Below are 16,255 nucleotides of genomic sequence, written 5' to 3'. Positions count from 1 at the left end.
CATACAGAATTACAAATATTTTTATTCAGGTCAAGTCAAGTCACCTTTATTTATATAGCGCTTTTTACAATACAGATTGTAGACAAGCATCTTCACAGTGATAACATGGAAATAATACAACAAAGTTTGTTTCTAGAAGAAAATTGCAGCATCGTCTAATATACAGCTACTTAATATTAAGCTGTCAACTTAATGCAAAGTCAATATTTTAATACTTTTTAAAAGTACGTAGGATAAATGAGCAAATGTGAATGTTTTTGACATCTTTACTTTGCTTATATAAACCCAATAATCAAGACACACAACACAGTCTTTAGAAAAGCATGCATAATGTTGTTATGTACCGTCTTTTATACAGTAATCAATATGTTTTGTGCATATTTCTGCAGCTTTCATATTACCTCACTTGACCTTTAGCAAAGCCTTAACCACAGAAACAATGACACCAGGTGTTTCTTCACTGTAATTTAAACTTCCCTCAAACTTTTCCCGTTCGCAGAAACAACTTTTCACTCATGACAAAGACACTTGGCGTGAATCTTAATTACTCATCATCATTATCAGTTTATATCCACGAGCTGATCATCAGGGCTGCGGGTGCCAGTGACGCATCCAGTCACATGACCCTGCTGCTGCTGACGTACGGCGTGAGTTTCTTTCCCCGTCTGTGTTTAACACACACTCACTCACTCACACACACACACTCGACTGGACATAAACAAGAGTGAAGGGCCTTTGTGTTACACTCATCATCACTGTGTCTGTCCTCCAGCGCGAGCTGACTGGAGCTGTGTGTGTATTGTGTGTGTGTGGCGGCGGACGCGATTCGGCTCGTGCGCGCGCGGGTGAGTTTGTGTTTGACTTTTATTGTTACACATCGACGTCACAATCTATCATTACAGCAGCTATACTGCACTGAAGCCTTTAAACTGACTGCTGCTCAGTGTGTGTGTGAGTGAGTGAGTGTGTGTGAGTGAGTGAGTGTGTAATGGCGACAGGAAGAAGGGGTGGCGATGTAGTTTGTGGTTATGGTTTTTAATATGTGATCATATTTCATAATATTAGTATTCATATACACTGAAGTTGATCAGGATAACGGCACACGTGTGTGTGTGTGTGTGTGTGTGTGTGTGTGTGTGTGTGATCAGACATGCACAGTATGTAGGCTATGTGAGTTACTAGTGCTGAGATAATCTAATCTGCTTTAAATAGTTTCATTTTAAAGTTGAATTTATCAAGTTGGTTGGTTAGTTATTCCTTTAAACATATTTCCACTAATCACTCATTTTTATGAACTCTTATGTGATCAGAACTCTAAATATATGGCTGACAGTGGACACATTTTAGTCATGTTTAGAGAATTATACATGAATATATATATATATATATTCATGTATAATTCTCTAAACATGACTAAAATCTGTCCATCGATATATATATATATATATCATAGAGGCAATATTTTGTGATTTTGAGATTATGGCATCGGCGATGAGATTGACCGATAAACAGAGAAGTTTAAGATATATCAGTAGTTTGTTTATGGATGGGGCACATAATCTGTTTTTAAATGTAAATGTAATTTGGGGAAAATGCTAAATTAATGTTATTATAAAATTTGACAAGTGTTTAGGCTACTTTTTATATTTGCGATCATTGAATTGTATTATTCATAAATTTTTCCACCCTGTACCATAGCATCAGTATCAGTCATTTCATAAACACTCACTTACTAGCGTCACAGTTATGACGGATCATCCACACTGAGAGAACGCAGACTGTTTAGTGGTAAAGAGTGAAATGGATGAACATCTTGTCACATGTTTGCTGTCCTGAAGCTCAAGGCTGTCTGAGGTGAACTGTGGTGTTTGATTGAGGAGAACCGTAGATCACACACACACACACACACACACACACACACACACACACACACACACACACACACACACACACACACACACACACACATGAAGGATTCTCCATCTTCACGGGCCTCTCGTCCTCAGCAAAGGTCACGATCCGGGCGCTTTTACATCTCAAAATGACTGACATAAGACTAGAGTATTCAGAGTAGTGCTGTCAAATCGATTAATCGCATCTAACATAAAAGATTGTGTGTGTGTGCGCGCACGCACGCGCCGCGTATACACACACACGAATGTATTCATTCATAACATACACTGAACTAGTGCTGTCAAATCGATTAATCGCATCTAACATAAAAGATTGTTTGTTTGTGTGTGTGTGTGTGTGTGTGTGTGTGTGTGTGTGTGCGCACTCACGTGCCGCGTATATATATACACACACACACACACACACACGAATGTATTCATTCATAACATACACTGAACTAGTCAAATCGATTAATCACGATTAAGTGCATTTAACTTTAAAGTTTTTTATATATATGTGTGTATGTATGTGTATGTGTATATATACACACACGCGCGCACACACACACGCACACATATAGCCTATATATAAACAAACTTTAAAGTTAAATGCACTTAATCGTGATTAATCGATTTGACAACACTAGTTCAGAGTGTATGTTATGAATGAATAGATTCATGTGTGTGTGTGTATATATATATATGCATACACTTATGTTAGAAGCGATTAATCTAACACTAGTTCAGAGCTGTTGTCTTGAAAGCAGATCTGTATGTTAGGAATGATTGTCATCTGAAAATATTTGGATGTGCTGAAACTTTCTCTATAATAGGTTATGCTTTTATCATGCATTAACACTATTATAATTTTTCTACGACTGTAGGAAGTCGTAAAACCCCTAAATCAGCACTTCGACCGGTACGGTGTGTGTGTGAAACTAGGGGATTGAGGTTCAGTCCTCCTCGGCTTACTCTCCTCTCCTTCTTCCAGCTTCCAGGTGGGATTATTGCAATTCTGTCCCCTAACAAAACAGGGAAGCGCTCCCTTGGCTTGGCCGTGAGCGTGAAGCGTCTGAGTCAGGACGCGGCTCGGGTCCGGTCAGCAGGAGCTGGCATTGAGACTGTGGTGATGTCAGCCATTTTAGGTTGGACAGCAGAGCGTGTGTTGTGCCGCCATGTTTCTCCCCTCACTCGTCCATTTTTAACTGAGCCTTAACACCTTAGGTGCTGGCCACGTCGAGTCTGTGCCACTCTGCCTTCACACAGCACTTCAGCGACTTCTTAGAAAGACGCTGGTGTGTACTTGCTTTTGTAATACAACCAAACTGAGGAAAACACACCAAAGAAAGCCATCCTCTGTTTGACGAAGAGGTCTTACTCTCAAAGCATATTCTCAGTAGAAAACCCCCCAAAATTGGACTAAGTTTTGTGAATTCTTTACGTTACATTAGCAATTATATGTGAGTTGAACTGCAACTAAGAAATATTTTCATCACGTTTGATAATGTCAACATGCGTTGATGTAAGATTCACAACGAGGGAATGTCGTGCTGTTGACAATGAGTGAGAACAACCACACCTATCTGACACACACACACACACACAGCCTGAAATAAGATCAGGGCCGGCAGCCGGAAAAACAAGCCAGCGAGAGCCAGGGCCCGAGCGCTGTCCGTGGGCTGACCACTGTGTGTAGCAGTGCGTTAACTCCGTGTGTGTGTGTGTGTGTGTGTGTGTGGTGGGGGGGTTGCTATGGGGATAGTAACACACCAGTGGTGCTGACGACCCGTCTCCCTGCAGACTGGGCTGAACTTGTTGAAGGAGAGAGAGAGAGAGAGAGAGAGAGAGAGAGAGAGAGAGAGAGAGAGAGAGAGAGAGAGTGTGTGTGAATGGGGGAGGGGAGGCGAGCAGGCAAACTGACGGTGGGGTACATGTGTTTTCGCCAAAGCAAACGTACCAGATAGTGAATAGATTGTGACCCCCAACTACACAAAGCCAACGCGTAACGCTTCCTCTAAAACATCTGCATGGCTAAGAATCGGTCAGTTATTGTGTCACACAGGACATGTGATGTTGTTTATTTACGTGCAGAGAGAGAGAGAGAGAGAGGGAGAGAGAGAGAGAGAGAGACAAAGATATTCTGTCGGGAGGACGATAGTTGTCTAAATGCATAGGCCTCAAACATTTAATATAGCATTTATTCATACCTTTTAGTGTCAACCGATCGTTTTGCTCAAGGGTAAAAGATCAACACTCTTCTTGCAGACAGGTATGCGTTACGTTAAGTATTGCCAAACAAGTCTATGAGCTTTTGAGTTAGATCTAGGGCTGGTTGCATAAACCGCTAAGACTAGTCTTACAAGATAGACATACAAAAAATCCTACTTTTATAACTTTTTTTTTTTTTTAATGATGTAGATTGGCCTAATCAGATACCGAAAAGTAAGACTGCTTGCCCCTTGATCACTATTAGTGGGTCATACTAGATCTTAAGACAATGGCTATGCTAATCTCAGTCGGATCCTTTAAACTAATGCTACAGCGTTTTATTAGCATGTCAGATCAATATGGGGTTTTTTTTCAGTAACAAATTCATAAATTAAATTTTTCCACTCAACATTGAACATTTTCTTGCATTGTCGGGTTGAAGTGCAAGCTTATTTTGGGGGCGAAAAAAAAAAACCTGACGTGGGTTGCATGTTATAGTGCTTGCTCATTCGAGAGGCGCTCGACTCCCAGGTTGACCACTCGCTAAATAGCTCATGCTGGAACATTCCTGAGTGTTTGGAGAGAGCCAGAGAGGAGGAGGAGGAGGAGACGGGGGTAACGGCTCTGTGATTGCTGGATGAGGGTGTGTGTGATGGGGGTAGGGATGGGGAATTGGTATCAAGGCAAAAAAAATCCTTGCCGAAACACCTCACTGCTTCCTGCGACAATGGCCCCTCCCCAACTTCCCAACACATGTGTACACACACACACACACACACATGCTCGCACCTCGGCCCAAACTTCCTCGCCCTGCCCCCACACGTCTTCGCGTCCTCAGGGTCTGACCCACATGATGGATGTCAGGCCCGCCCACCGCACAACCCTTTGTGTTGGTTATCTGACCCAGCAGCGTTGGCAGGGCCATGCCCCTCATGTGACACTCAATGGCAACACCGCAAGCCACAATGAAGGGCACTTCCATCTGGGAAACACAGGAGATGCGTGGCAGTGTGTTCCTAGAAGTACGTGATTTAGCCTCAGAACTTTTTGAGGCGAGCGATCACCTGAGCCACGAATGTCACATGATTGATCTCTCTCTGAAGATGCAGGACGAGTATATCATGGCGATGGCTGAGGACACCACAAGATAGTTGCTTGTGAAGTCTAACAACATCAGACAAAATTATAATAAAAAAAAGTATATTTTAAGAGCCTTCCAAGTTGGGCCCTGGAAAAACATCTTCTAAATTAAAACAGTTTTTTATATGTTGCTTGTTTTAAGTTTTAAATCGTCAAAATACATGATTGCTGTTGAATGGCCATCAATGGAGATTAATATGTTTTGGGTCCAGATAGTGTAGTTACTGCATCTGCCAGCAGGGGCAAACTAGACCATGTTGACCGACTAAACCAGAGGTATTCAATAAAGTTTCAAGAGGTCCGGTCTATATATTTATAGGTCTGGAAAATATTTTTTTGGTCAACATAGTTCCTATATGTAGCTAGTAGTGTCTGTTGACTTAGCCCTAGTTTTTGTTTCTGAAAATGTCAGTTGAGGCCAACTGGATATGAAAGGTAAGATCAGATGTTTTATCAGGCTATTATTATTTTATACATTTATATGGCTATGAATGGCAGAAGGCCATGTAACAGAAAGATGCTGAATGGGGGTTCAGGGTTTTCCTCTTAAACCATTGAAGACTGGACCATTTTTTTATTTTGCTTAAAACAATTATCTACTAAAAACAAACTATAATCGTATATAATAATTTGACTATAATTAAAACGCCCCCCTTAATGAGCAGAAAACTAAGTTAACTAGTAATTGCAAAAAGTTGTCCTTTCTTGCCATACAAATAATTTCCCCAATTATGACATTTTTTATTATGAAATGCTCTTAACATGATGCTATGATAGCAATGATGCTAAATGTAGATGAAAACATTTATTTTCACAAACCTGGTTTAGTTTAACGGCTGGTCATATACGTATGACAGATACAAATAATTGTTTGCGCTGCGTTCTCGTTTTCATCAGCGTTTTAGCAAAAGTATCTAATTTGCTGTTCACTGTGTTTTGCTACTGTTGTTAAATACAGTAACTGTCATCTTCAGCTCTTAATGTGGCGCTTTAGCAGGAGAGAGAAGCAACGCACACGGAGCGGAAAGGGCTTGAATGAAGTACGTTTGGCTCTAGATACAAACAGGACGTAGCCAGCGGCGAAAGATCATTACCATAAACGACCCTGAGCGCTTGTGGTGTGAACCGCTCTGTTGTTTTGATGTGCTGCTCACTTTAAAATGTAGAAACAGTAAAACGGTGCTAGCGTTGTCATTATGTCTCGTGGTTTCGGTTGGATCCAAGCCAGGGTCCGCAACTGGACCACTATTTGAGGATTCCTGGACTAAACCTTTTCATGTGGTAGAATTGGGTGAAGTTGTAGTACTCCCAGAAGACTTTTCAGCTTGGTTATCACTCATAGATATAGCTCTACAGTATTCTCTCATTGGAAACATGTTCTCATTGGTATTGTTGTGCATATCTCTTATTATGATGTGTGTGTCCCCCCCTAAACCCCTTTCGTTTTGAGGGTTAACTTGCAGCTAAGAAGCTGTGCGGCCCTGTTTGCTTGCTGCAGTCAAAGTTAGTGAATTTGAGAGAAGTGGCCTATATTTCTAGTGGTTGCTAACAAGCCATTAGAAGAAGAAATTAAGTGTTTTTTTTTCTTGGTGAATACACTGTGGAACTTAATTGTTTGGATGCATATTTGAAATGAATGTTTTTCTGACATTTTTGGTATGCTCAGATCTATCAGCTTTGATCGATAGTATGCCCTTCACTTAGACTACAAAAGTGAAAAACTTTTCAGAGTGGGGATGGGGTGTGATGTGTGTGAGAAGTCAAGTCTCCGTAAACAGAATGAGAGGCTGTAAAAGGTTCTTTGAAAGAGGCTCAGTCATCCGAGACTGATTTAAAAGCAGCTCTTCTCTTTCAGCGAGAAAGACATTTAAAGATTGGTCAATATGCAGTTTTTTAATTTAAGTATAATAATTAAATTGATCTCGAAATCTGTGGTTGTTAAATGCTATTGTTTTTTTTGTCTTTACAGATTGATGTTCTGATGCCTGATACACATTGCCAATAAGGACACAGGATACTCATAATGGACTGATGATCATGTCCATCACCAAGTTATCAGTGGATGTTCTATAAGAGCGGATAACCATAAGGAATCAGGAATCTCACTGGGGACTAATTAGACAGAACCATGGCTAGCAAGAGGAAGTCCACCGTTCCATGCATGATTCCTATAAAAACCAGGCATCTGCACGATGACTTTCAACGGGACTCTCCAATCAAGGACATTGGCTTTTCCTTCAGAGAGGAAGCAAGTGCAAAAGTCAGTGAAAGTTTGGGTGAGTCCTCTGGGCAAGAAGCAGGTGATATCCATAAAGATGGCGGCATTTACATGTGTATGCCATGTAACTTTGAGACCCAGGACCTAAATCTTTTCCTGGATCATGTCTACAGCGGGCACCCAGATTTCCGCATTGACCCCCGTTTTCTTTGTGTGGATTGCGGGATAAGTGCTGCAAAATTTGAGGGCTTAGCTCTGCACAATGCCCGTGTCCATCCCAGTACGATAACCACCACACTTCAGCTCAAAAAGAAGGACAGCAGGATTATTGTAGAGCAGAGTCTTTGCGTGGAGCCAGGAGAAAGCACTGGCTCTAAAGAGACTGAGATATCCATCACCAAGACACCAATCATGAAAATGCTGAAGGGTAAATCAGAACTCAAAAGGATTGTTGTTTCTCACCCTGCCTCTAATGACCCTATTACTAAAGCGGTGGGCAAAAATGACTCTCCTGCAGTTACAGTCACCCATGTGCCCACTATTGTTCACAGTGGAACAGCCAGCAAAGTTTCTCTGCCATCAGCCATTCAGATTGTTAATGGCTCTGGGGCTTTACCCATGCTGAAGACTGCTGTTACACAAGTTGTGTCTGTTGTGCAGAACACAAGTCTCATCCAACACTCGGCTTCAGTCTCCTCATCCCACTCCTCTTCGTCATCAAGTACTAAGAATCTTCCAAAAGTGATGATCCCTCTCAGCAGCATTCCTACCTATAATGCATCCATGGACAATAGCAGTTTCTTAAAGACCTCCTTTAGCAAGTTCCCTTATCCAACCAAGGCTGAGCTTTGCTACCTTACCGTAGTCACCAGGTATCCCGAGGAGCAGATCAAGATCTGGTTCACAGCACAGAGGCTAAAACAAGGAATCAGCTGGTCTCCTGAGGAAATAGAAGATGCCCGCAGAAAAATGTTCAATACAATCATACAAGCGGCGCCTTCCAATGGCCAGCAGCAACGTCAGACCCACCACACTGCTACTCAGCCAACTATCACAGTTCTGGGCACAACTACCATCCCTCACATCTTACAAGGTAGCCTGGTTGGGCAAGGAGGGGTGATTGTCACCCAACCGATGATGGCTAATGGCATTCAGGTCAGCAGAGCCCCTGTTGCACTAGCGGTCACACCCAAACACCAGGCTGGTGTGAAGCCTATGATGCAGGCCAGGCCCGCTGCAGCCCTGGTGGCTGATAAAGGAATCAGCATGGTTTTAGGCGCTGTTGGTAGCAGTAGTAGTGGAAATTGCAGTAGTAGCAGCAGTGCTAGTGCTAGCAGCAGTTCAAGCAGTATTAGTAGTACCAGCAGCTTATGTAGCCAGGCTAGTGTAATCAGTGTTGGTGGTAGTGGCACTGCAAAGTCAAATAGCAACAGCAACGTTAAGGTCAATACAGCAGGTACTAATGGCACTTGCGTTCAAAGCAATGGTAATATTGTGAAAAGTGAGGGTAAAGGCAATTCTGAGGCTAAAACCAGCATTAACAGCAAGAGCAATAATTCATCTGCCAGTACCACTCCAACCTTGGGAACTACAACTACAACAGATAGCACAACTCCAAGTAAATCAGACTCCCCGTGTCCTATCTCTATGAACTCTCGTATGTTCTCCTCCTCTAACTTCCTGGATCCCAGCTTTAACAAAACCAAAAAGTCCCAGGGACAGCTGGCAGCCCTAAAGGAGAGCTTCCTTGTTAGCCAATTTCCTAATCAAGAGGAAGTAGATAGACTTATTAGCCTAACTGGTCTGTCTGTGCGTGAAGTACGGAAATGGTTCAGTGACCGCCGCTATCACTTCAGGAATCTGAAGGGATCAAGGTCAAGTGGCGGTGGTCAAACTGTTACAACTAGTGGAGGCGTTTCCCAACTCGATACACTTGCTGCTGTAGACCTGTCAGAAAACAGTACACCCCCAGAGAGGCCCAAGACTCCCCTGCAGTCTCCTCTCAGCCCCTCACAGACACCGTCACCCCCAACTCCCTCACGCCGTCCTCCACGACCCCCGTCGCCAGATTTCACCGCCATACGGTACAAAGAGCGAGAGCCTCACCAGGTTCGTGCTTTGGAAGCCAGCTTTGCACAGGACCCAGATCCATCTAGTGAAGAAGTTGACCGGTTAAGAGCAGAAACGAAGATGACTCGCCGTGAGATCCATGGTTGGTTTGCTGAGCGGCGAAGGAGAGTAGCAGCCGAGAAGAAGAAAGAGGAAGCTGAGAAGGCGGAGAAGGAAGATGATGATCCTGTGGGAGAGGAAGAGGTGGATGGAATACAAAAGGAAAAAACTAGCAACGAGGAGATGCATGAAGCTGAAGACTCCTCCATAGAAACACAAGAAGTCAAAGAGGAGAAACCGAGGGATGAGACTGGCTCTGAGCCAAAAGTTAACCCTATCAAGATCAATCTAAAAATGCTGAAAGTTACTGAATCTAATGGAAAAGGTGAGCCTGAGGGAAGTCAACTGATTGATGCTAACAAGATGCCACCATCTAGCTCTCAGACATCAGTTTCTCAGGCTTCCCCATACCGAGGGAAGAAAACACCCGAACAGCTCCACCTGCTGAAGCAAGTCTTTGCACGCACCCACTGGCCCAGTAGTCCCCAGTACAATGACCTGATAGCTAAAACGGGCCTACCACGACCAGAGGTGGTACGTTGGTTTGGAGATTGCCGCTATGTCCTAAAGAACGGTCAGCTCAAGTGGCTTGAGAGTTACCAGACCATGGTAGACGAGGAAGATTTTCAGAAAGCTAACATTAGTGTTCTAAAGGAGCATCTAGACACACATGGCAAATTAGACGAAACTAAGTTGGAGGAGATTGCCAAGTCAAGTGGGCTAGGGGAAGAGTCGATCCGGCGGTGGTTTGCGAATAAGACGCCACTTTTATTGGAGGAAGAAAGGAAGTCCGAGGACACAGGAAGTGTGATAACTGGGTCATCATCTGCTACCCCAGCTGAGGCCGCTGTAACGTCACCGAATCCAGACCATGAAGACGCAAAGGTGGAAGAGTCCGAGGATCAAACCACAAAGTCAACTATTGAAATCTCAACAAATACACAAGGTGATTAATTTTCTGCCAACTTCGCCATCATTGTAGTTTATTGGAGGGAAAAAAGGCCCTCAGATTGTCCTGTATAAAGTCATTCTTGTGTTTAATACTTGTATGTTGTTTTTTTGCAGAGTCTGACTGAAGAGGAGAGTGGATGCATGAATGGATGTAAAGAGATATCAGCCTATGGGATTACAGCACATGTGACCTTTAATTGAAGGCTTTTTTAAAATGTCAGATGAAACTTTAACAGGAGCACTGGGGGACGGACGCCTCTACAAAAAACAAAACTTTCTTCTAGAATTAACTTTTTTTCTTTTTCACCCAAGAGTTACTAGCTTGTCCCACTGTTCAAGACGTGGTGTGGATTATTGAAGGTCAGGATACGCCCCTTCACCAGCTGCTTTTTCTATTTGGATAGAATAGAGGGGAAAACAGACCTCGGCTTCGTGAAGTGAGACACCCAAGTGTTTTCTTGGATGGGTATTTCTTTCCTTCTACGTCTTCTGGAGAGGGATTGCCATGTTTATGGAAATGGTGGTGTACGAAGCGTAACCTGCACAGCTCTCATTGAGCCCTTTTGTAATTCTTAAAATGACTTGACTTTAATTGCACCTCAGAGAGGTTACGTTGTGTGCTGTAGGTCAGTATCAACACCACAGCACTTCCCCCCCCCTGAAATGTCATTGAAAGTAAAAGAAAACTGTAAAATCATAACAAAACCGATTCACCAGTGTGAACGCTTTAGGCTTGTATGAGTTTTACAAATATTATTTGCAGAATAAATTTAATAAAAAATGGTCATGGATTTTCAGGCTTGGAAAAAGAAATCACCTTTTCATTGTTGAATAAGTACTTTTATTCTCAGGCTTGATTATGTTTCATATGAAAAGCAAAATTAAAATGTATATTTCCTCCAATATAGCATAGGCACATTACAGAAAAGGCTTGGTTTGTAAATAAAAACATTGGTAACAAAACACTGACGAAAGAAAGCATAGAAAAAGGCATACATGTCCAACAGGGGAGCTTTCGTTGATGTATATATGTATACGTACACCAAGGCACATGAAAGATGATGCAAGGAATTAGCAGAAACTAGTTTACAGACTGGAGAAGGGCTACAGACGAAAAGGGATTTAACTCTCAAAACTAATTGAGGGAATGTTGGCAAATTAGGAATAATTTGAACTTAAGAGACTTCCCTCTGAAGGGGTTTGGCCTTGTCTTTTCTTCAAAGCTCAGGAAGTGATTATGGTCCCTGGATCTTTCTATAATTTTTCTAGATTGAAAAAAGGCCATACACTAAATCACAGAGACAGACTGTGAGGAATTGCTTCCATTCAAGTTAAAATGCCCATCTTCTCCAATCTTCAAAGTAATCAACATTTCTGCAAATGCCCAATCAGGGGAACATACAATATAACTTTGGGAGTAAACTTCTGGAGCATCGTTTTAGACTTTGATGCACAGAACCAAATAAATACTGTGACAAAAGTGCCATAACTTTACAGCCACAAGGCAAAAAAACAAAAAAAAACAACGGTAACCTCTGTATAGTCACCTTGCCCCATAAAAACACACCTGGCTCCCATGGTCAAATGGAGAGCCAGGTAAAGCATCAGCAATGGGAAAAATAATGCAGCACAGCATCACAATGGCTTCTGTAATGATTCTCAGACCTACATGGCATGTGTATGTGTGCCGATCAGTAACATCTCAACCTCTACTGGCTAAACAAGTGAACTGCATGAGACTGGTATCGGAGCTACAATAAATATGGCATTTTTACTGTACATCAACTGTAAATACTGAGGTTTAGCACTCTTAGCCTGCTTTATTAATGAATGACAAGCTGTGTTAGGGCAATACTATGGCATAATGCAAAACTAAATGATTAAGGTATACATTAAAAGAGGGAATGATAAAAAAATGCACAGTAGGGGGGAAAAAAACAAAAAACAAACTTGTGTGCTGAGACAAACTTATTTGGTCCCAATTTCTTGAACACACCACCTGCACAGTCTACCTTTGGCTTTCTTTATACAGACACCATGACTAAAGGTACTAAATCATACATAACATGTCCTCCCTATTTGATCTGATAAGACAACACATAATAAAAAGCCTTCAGGAACAAGACATTTCAATAGCTAAAATGTGGAGGAAGAGTACATGATAAATCACAGAAATGGATTTAGAGGGATAAAATGTTCTGAAATGAGATGGTCCAAGTTCTGCTCTGTAAACTAAATACACAACATTTCCAAAGCTCCCTTAGCCTAAAACCCCCACCTGAGCTGTTTGTGAATTAACGTCCAACGGTGCAGACTGGCAATACATGAGTGATATTGCTCACTTGATAACTTCATAACTTTATTTCAAAACAAAATAAAGACCGTTCTTGAGTTAAATGTTTAAGATGTCAGACAGCAACGACTTTCAATGAGATCTGCCTTCTGCCCACCTAAAAACAAAACAAGAACATGTGCATCCCGGGACACATCCAACACTTAAGTCCATCAAGAGGGAAGAGAAAGCGCGAGAAACGCAATTAAAAAGGCAAAGCCCTCATGTTAGAAACGTAGAAAAAAAATACAATAACATAATGAAAGTTTAAAACGGACGTTTAAATAATACAAATAATCAATCAGAAATAAAAATGTGGAGTGAGAGGCTCATTGAGAGCAGATCGGCTGCGGCGCTTTTCTAACTGACCGCAAAACGGGGCACACACACACACATTTATATATTTATATATAAGCCAGAGACAGAGTAAAGAAACGTATTATTACTCCATAAATGTTAAGCTGGAATCGGTTTCAAAGTGATGAATGATACGGCCCCCGCTGAGTCCTGAAGCCCTGGCCCAAGCGCTGTGTCCCGCAGTCAAGCCCCCGTCCCCCGGCGCAGCGAAGCAGAGGTTTGTTCATTCCCGTCCGTGAGCGAAGGCTGCCTTCACCCCGCGAGCCCCTCCGCCACTCGCGCGGCCCCGAGCGGGAGAGAGTCGCAGAGAGAGGGAGATCTGTCCAAAAACGCTGGCGATGACGATTTCCACAGAAACGGGTTTTAACGGCAGTCCTTGACATCATCAGCTCTGAGGGAACCGCGTCGCTGGCCTGGCGTCTGCGCTGTCCATCCGTCGCGCGCTCAGGCGGTCCGTTACGCGCGGTTGTCGGTGCTGACGCGAGCCCTGCGGAGCCTGCGAGGGAAAATAAATTATAATTCAACCATTTAAACCTGACTGTTGATCATCAGCACTAATACTGGGTCCACATGAACTGGCCATCTCATATTTCAACATTTTTGAAAAAAATCTGGGTTATACTTTATTTTAAGGTGTTACAGTGTAAATATACATGCAAGTACTGAGTAATATTAAGCAACTACACTATACTTACTATAGAGGTAGGATTAGGTTGAGGGTTAGTTGCATGTAATTATGCATAAATTACTGTTATTACTATAGTAAGTACATGTATTATATTTAATGAGGACACTGTAAAATAAAGTGTTATTAATCATTTTAATGTGGTGGTCTAGAGAGTGGAGCAGGGATGACATACAGGAGAAACTCGAAAAATTAGAATATTTAATTTCAGTAATTCAACTTAAAAGGTGAAACTAATATATTATAGACTCATTACATGCAAAGTGAGATATTTCAAGCCTTTATTTGTTATAATTTTGATTATTATGGCGTACAGATTATGAAAACCCCAAAATTAGAATATTGTGAAAATGTTTTCATAAGCTGTAAGCCATAATCATCAAAATTATAACAAATAAAGGCTTGAAATATCTCACTTTGCATGTAATGAGTCTATATAATATATTAGTTTCACCTTTTAAGTTGAATTACTGAAATAAATGAACTTTTGTTTCTGTATTTTGTAGGTGGAAACCTAGAAACGAGTTGAATTTCAGCACTTCTGTGTGTTTTGGTTACGTAAGGTCTGTGGTGAACACGAGCTCTAGATATTGTCACGTTTTAAGGCCCTCACACCGATCCTGACGTGATTGACTGTCTTCAGCTGATTCACACCTGCTCCACATCTGGCCGGGAGCACATTTTCCCTCAAGTATCTCACAGGTTTTCCCATTTGGCTTTAACCTCGTCCGTTGCACACGTCACACTCTAGCAAACTATTATAACTCAAACTTCCAGGGAAAATGTTTTAAAGACCAAAAGAGTTGCTGGAAGCTTAATGATGGTGATGACACTGAAGTCATGTGACCGTGGTGTAGTTCCTTATAGCATATGTTTAGCTTTTTACTTCTGATTGTATTTATGCTTCATAATTCATAAAAGTTGTTCATTTGCAGAGATTATCATGATGAACAAAACAAGTAATAATAATAATAAGATTTTGTAGACCTGCACCACTCCATTATCTACTCTAATGATAACACTGATTTCAGATTTATCTGTGCCAAACGGAAATAGCGTTCCTGTGGTGTGGGCGTTTTGGGCCACGATAAGCTGCAAAGTGGACCAGCTCATGGACTGCAAACTAATATTTACCACAACTATATTATCATCATCATCTTGAAGGCACACCGCGGACTTTGTGACCTAAAGAGTTGAAGCATACAAGTGATTTTAAATGATTCCTCAGGCCAATATACAGTATTTGACACTATCAATGCTCCGAGCGGGGCTGCACTCTTGAAATACCGCCTATGTAAGTTTGGAGAAGACATGTGACCTGGAGAATGGAGAACGAATCACTTTACGGCCGTCACGTGACCATAAGCTCTGATATACTCAAGGAGCTAACGCTTTTGCTACTATTGTTCCGCCTGCTCGACTCCTGGCCATGGCTGAGGCAAGGAAAGTTTTAAACTGCTTCTGAGGCAAAAAAGAGAAAACGCGAGAGGGATCGTGGATGTCTTCTTGACTTTTGCGACAGTGCTGCGGCGCTTGTGGCCTCTAGGGGCGCTCGACGTGAAAGTTACAGGTCTAGCGCCCCTAGTGGCCAAAAGTTATGCGGTGTGCCTTTAAAGTCGGCATGAAATAAAAATAGCATGTTAAATGCATGTCATTGAGCTTATCTTGAATAATGCATTCATGCATGTTTAAATTTGTTTTTGCCTCACAATTTATCAAAACTTAATCTTCTCTCTGGTGATGTATCCAATCAACAACTGACGGGTAGAACCAAGTGCCGCCTATATATTTTCTTCGCTCTACATCACAACACGTAAGAAAGATTTGTCACAACGTGCGTTTCATCGCGACTACATGCTCTGTATTATTTATTACCGTTTTATCAATCACATTAAACGCTAATTGCACATATTTTTTCTTTCAATAATTCAAGCACTTTTCATATTTGTGACCCTGGACCACAAAACCAGTCACATCGGTCAATTTTTTTAAATTGAGATTTATACATCATCTGAAAGATGAATAGAATAAATAAGCTTTCCATTGATGCGTGTTAGGATAGGACAATATTAGAAAATCTGGAATCTGAGGAGCAAAAAAATGTAAACATTGAGAAAATCTCCTTTAAAGTTGTGCATTTATGTTCACGATTGTGCTGCACTCACTCACAAAAATACATGTTTTATATATTTACGGTAGGACATTTACTAAATATCTTCATGGAACATAATCTTAATATCCTCATGATTTTTGGCATAAAAGAAAAATGGATAATTTTGACCCATACAATGTATAGTTGGTGA

General features: G+C 41.7%; 2 protein-coding genes across 4 annotated transcripts in view; one reads left to right on the top strand and one right to left on the bottom strand.

The window, feature by feature from the left end:
* Positions 1-574: 574 nt before the first annotated feature.
* On the top strand, positions 575-11,485 carry zhx3b (zinc fingers and homeoboxes 3b). Of its 3 annotated transcripts, XM_079588215.1 has the most exons (4): positions 588-647; positions 773-845; positions 7,210-10,573; positions 10,693-11,485. In XM_079588215.1, the coding sequence occupies exons 3-4, from the start codon at positions 7,369-7,371 to the stop codon at positions 10,701-10,703; spliced, it is 3,216 nt and encodes a 1,071-aa protein (XP_079444341.1). In that variant the 5' UTR covers positions 588-647; positions 773-845; positions 7,210-7,368; the 3' UTR covers positions 10,704-11,485. The 3 variants fall into 3 exon arrangements, with proteins under 3 accessions (XP_079444340.1, XP_079444341.1, XP_079444339.1); XM_079588214.1 differs by lacking the exon at positions 773-845 and having other exon boundaries at positions 575-647; XM_079588213.1 differs by lacking the exon at positions 588-647 and having other exon boundaries at positions 701-845.
* Positions 11,486-11,585: 100 nt separating this feature from the next.
* plcg1 (phospholipase C, gamma 1) overlaps positions 11,586-16,255 on the bottom strand; it is a 62,696-nt gene continuing 58,026 nt past the window's right edge. Inside the window, exon 32 of the mRNA XM_079589422.1 lies at positions 11,586-13,763. Within this exon, the coding sequence (XP_079445548.1) occupies positions 13,724-13,763 (40 nt within the window). The 3' untranslated portion in view covers positions 11,586-13,723. The remainder of the gene's footprint in view (positions 13,764-16,255) is intronic.

This window comes from Phoxinus phoxinus, assembly GCF_949152265.1.
Source record: "Phoxinus phoxinus genome assembly, chromosome: 18".
NCBI classification, from domain to species: domain Eukaryota; kingdom Metazoa; phylum Chordata; class Actinopteri; order Cypriniformes; family Leuciscidae; genus Phoxinus; species Phoxinus phoxinus.
This window is presented reverse-complemented; position numbering and strand designations above follow the sequence as displayed.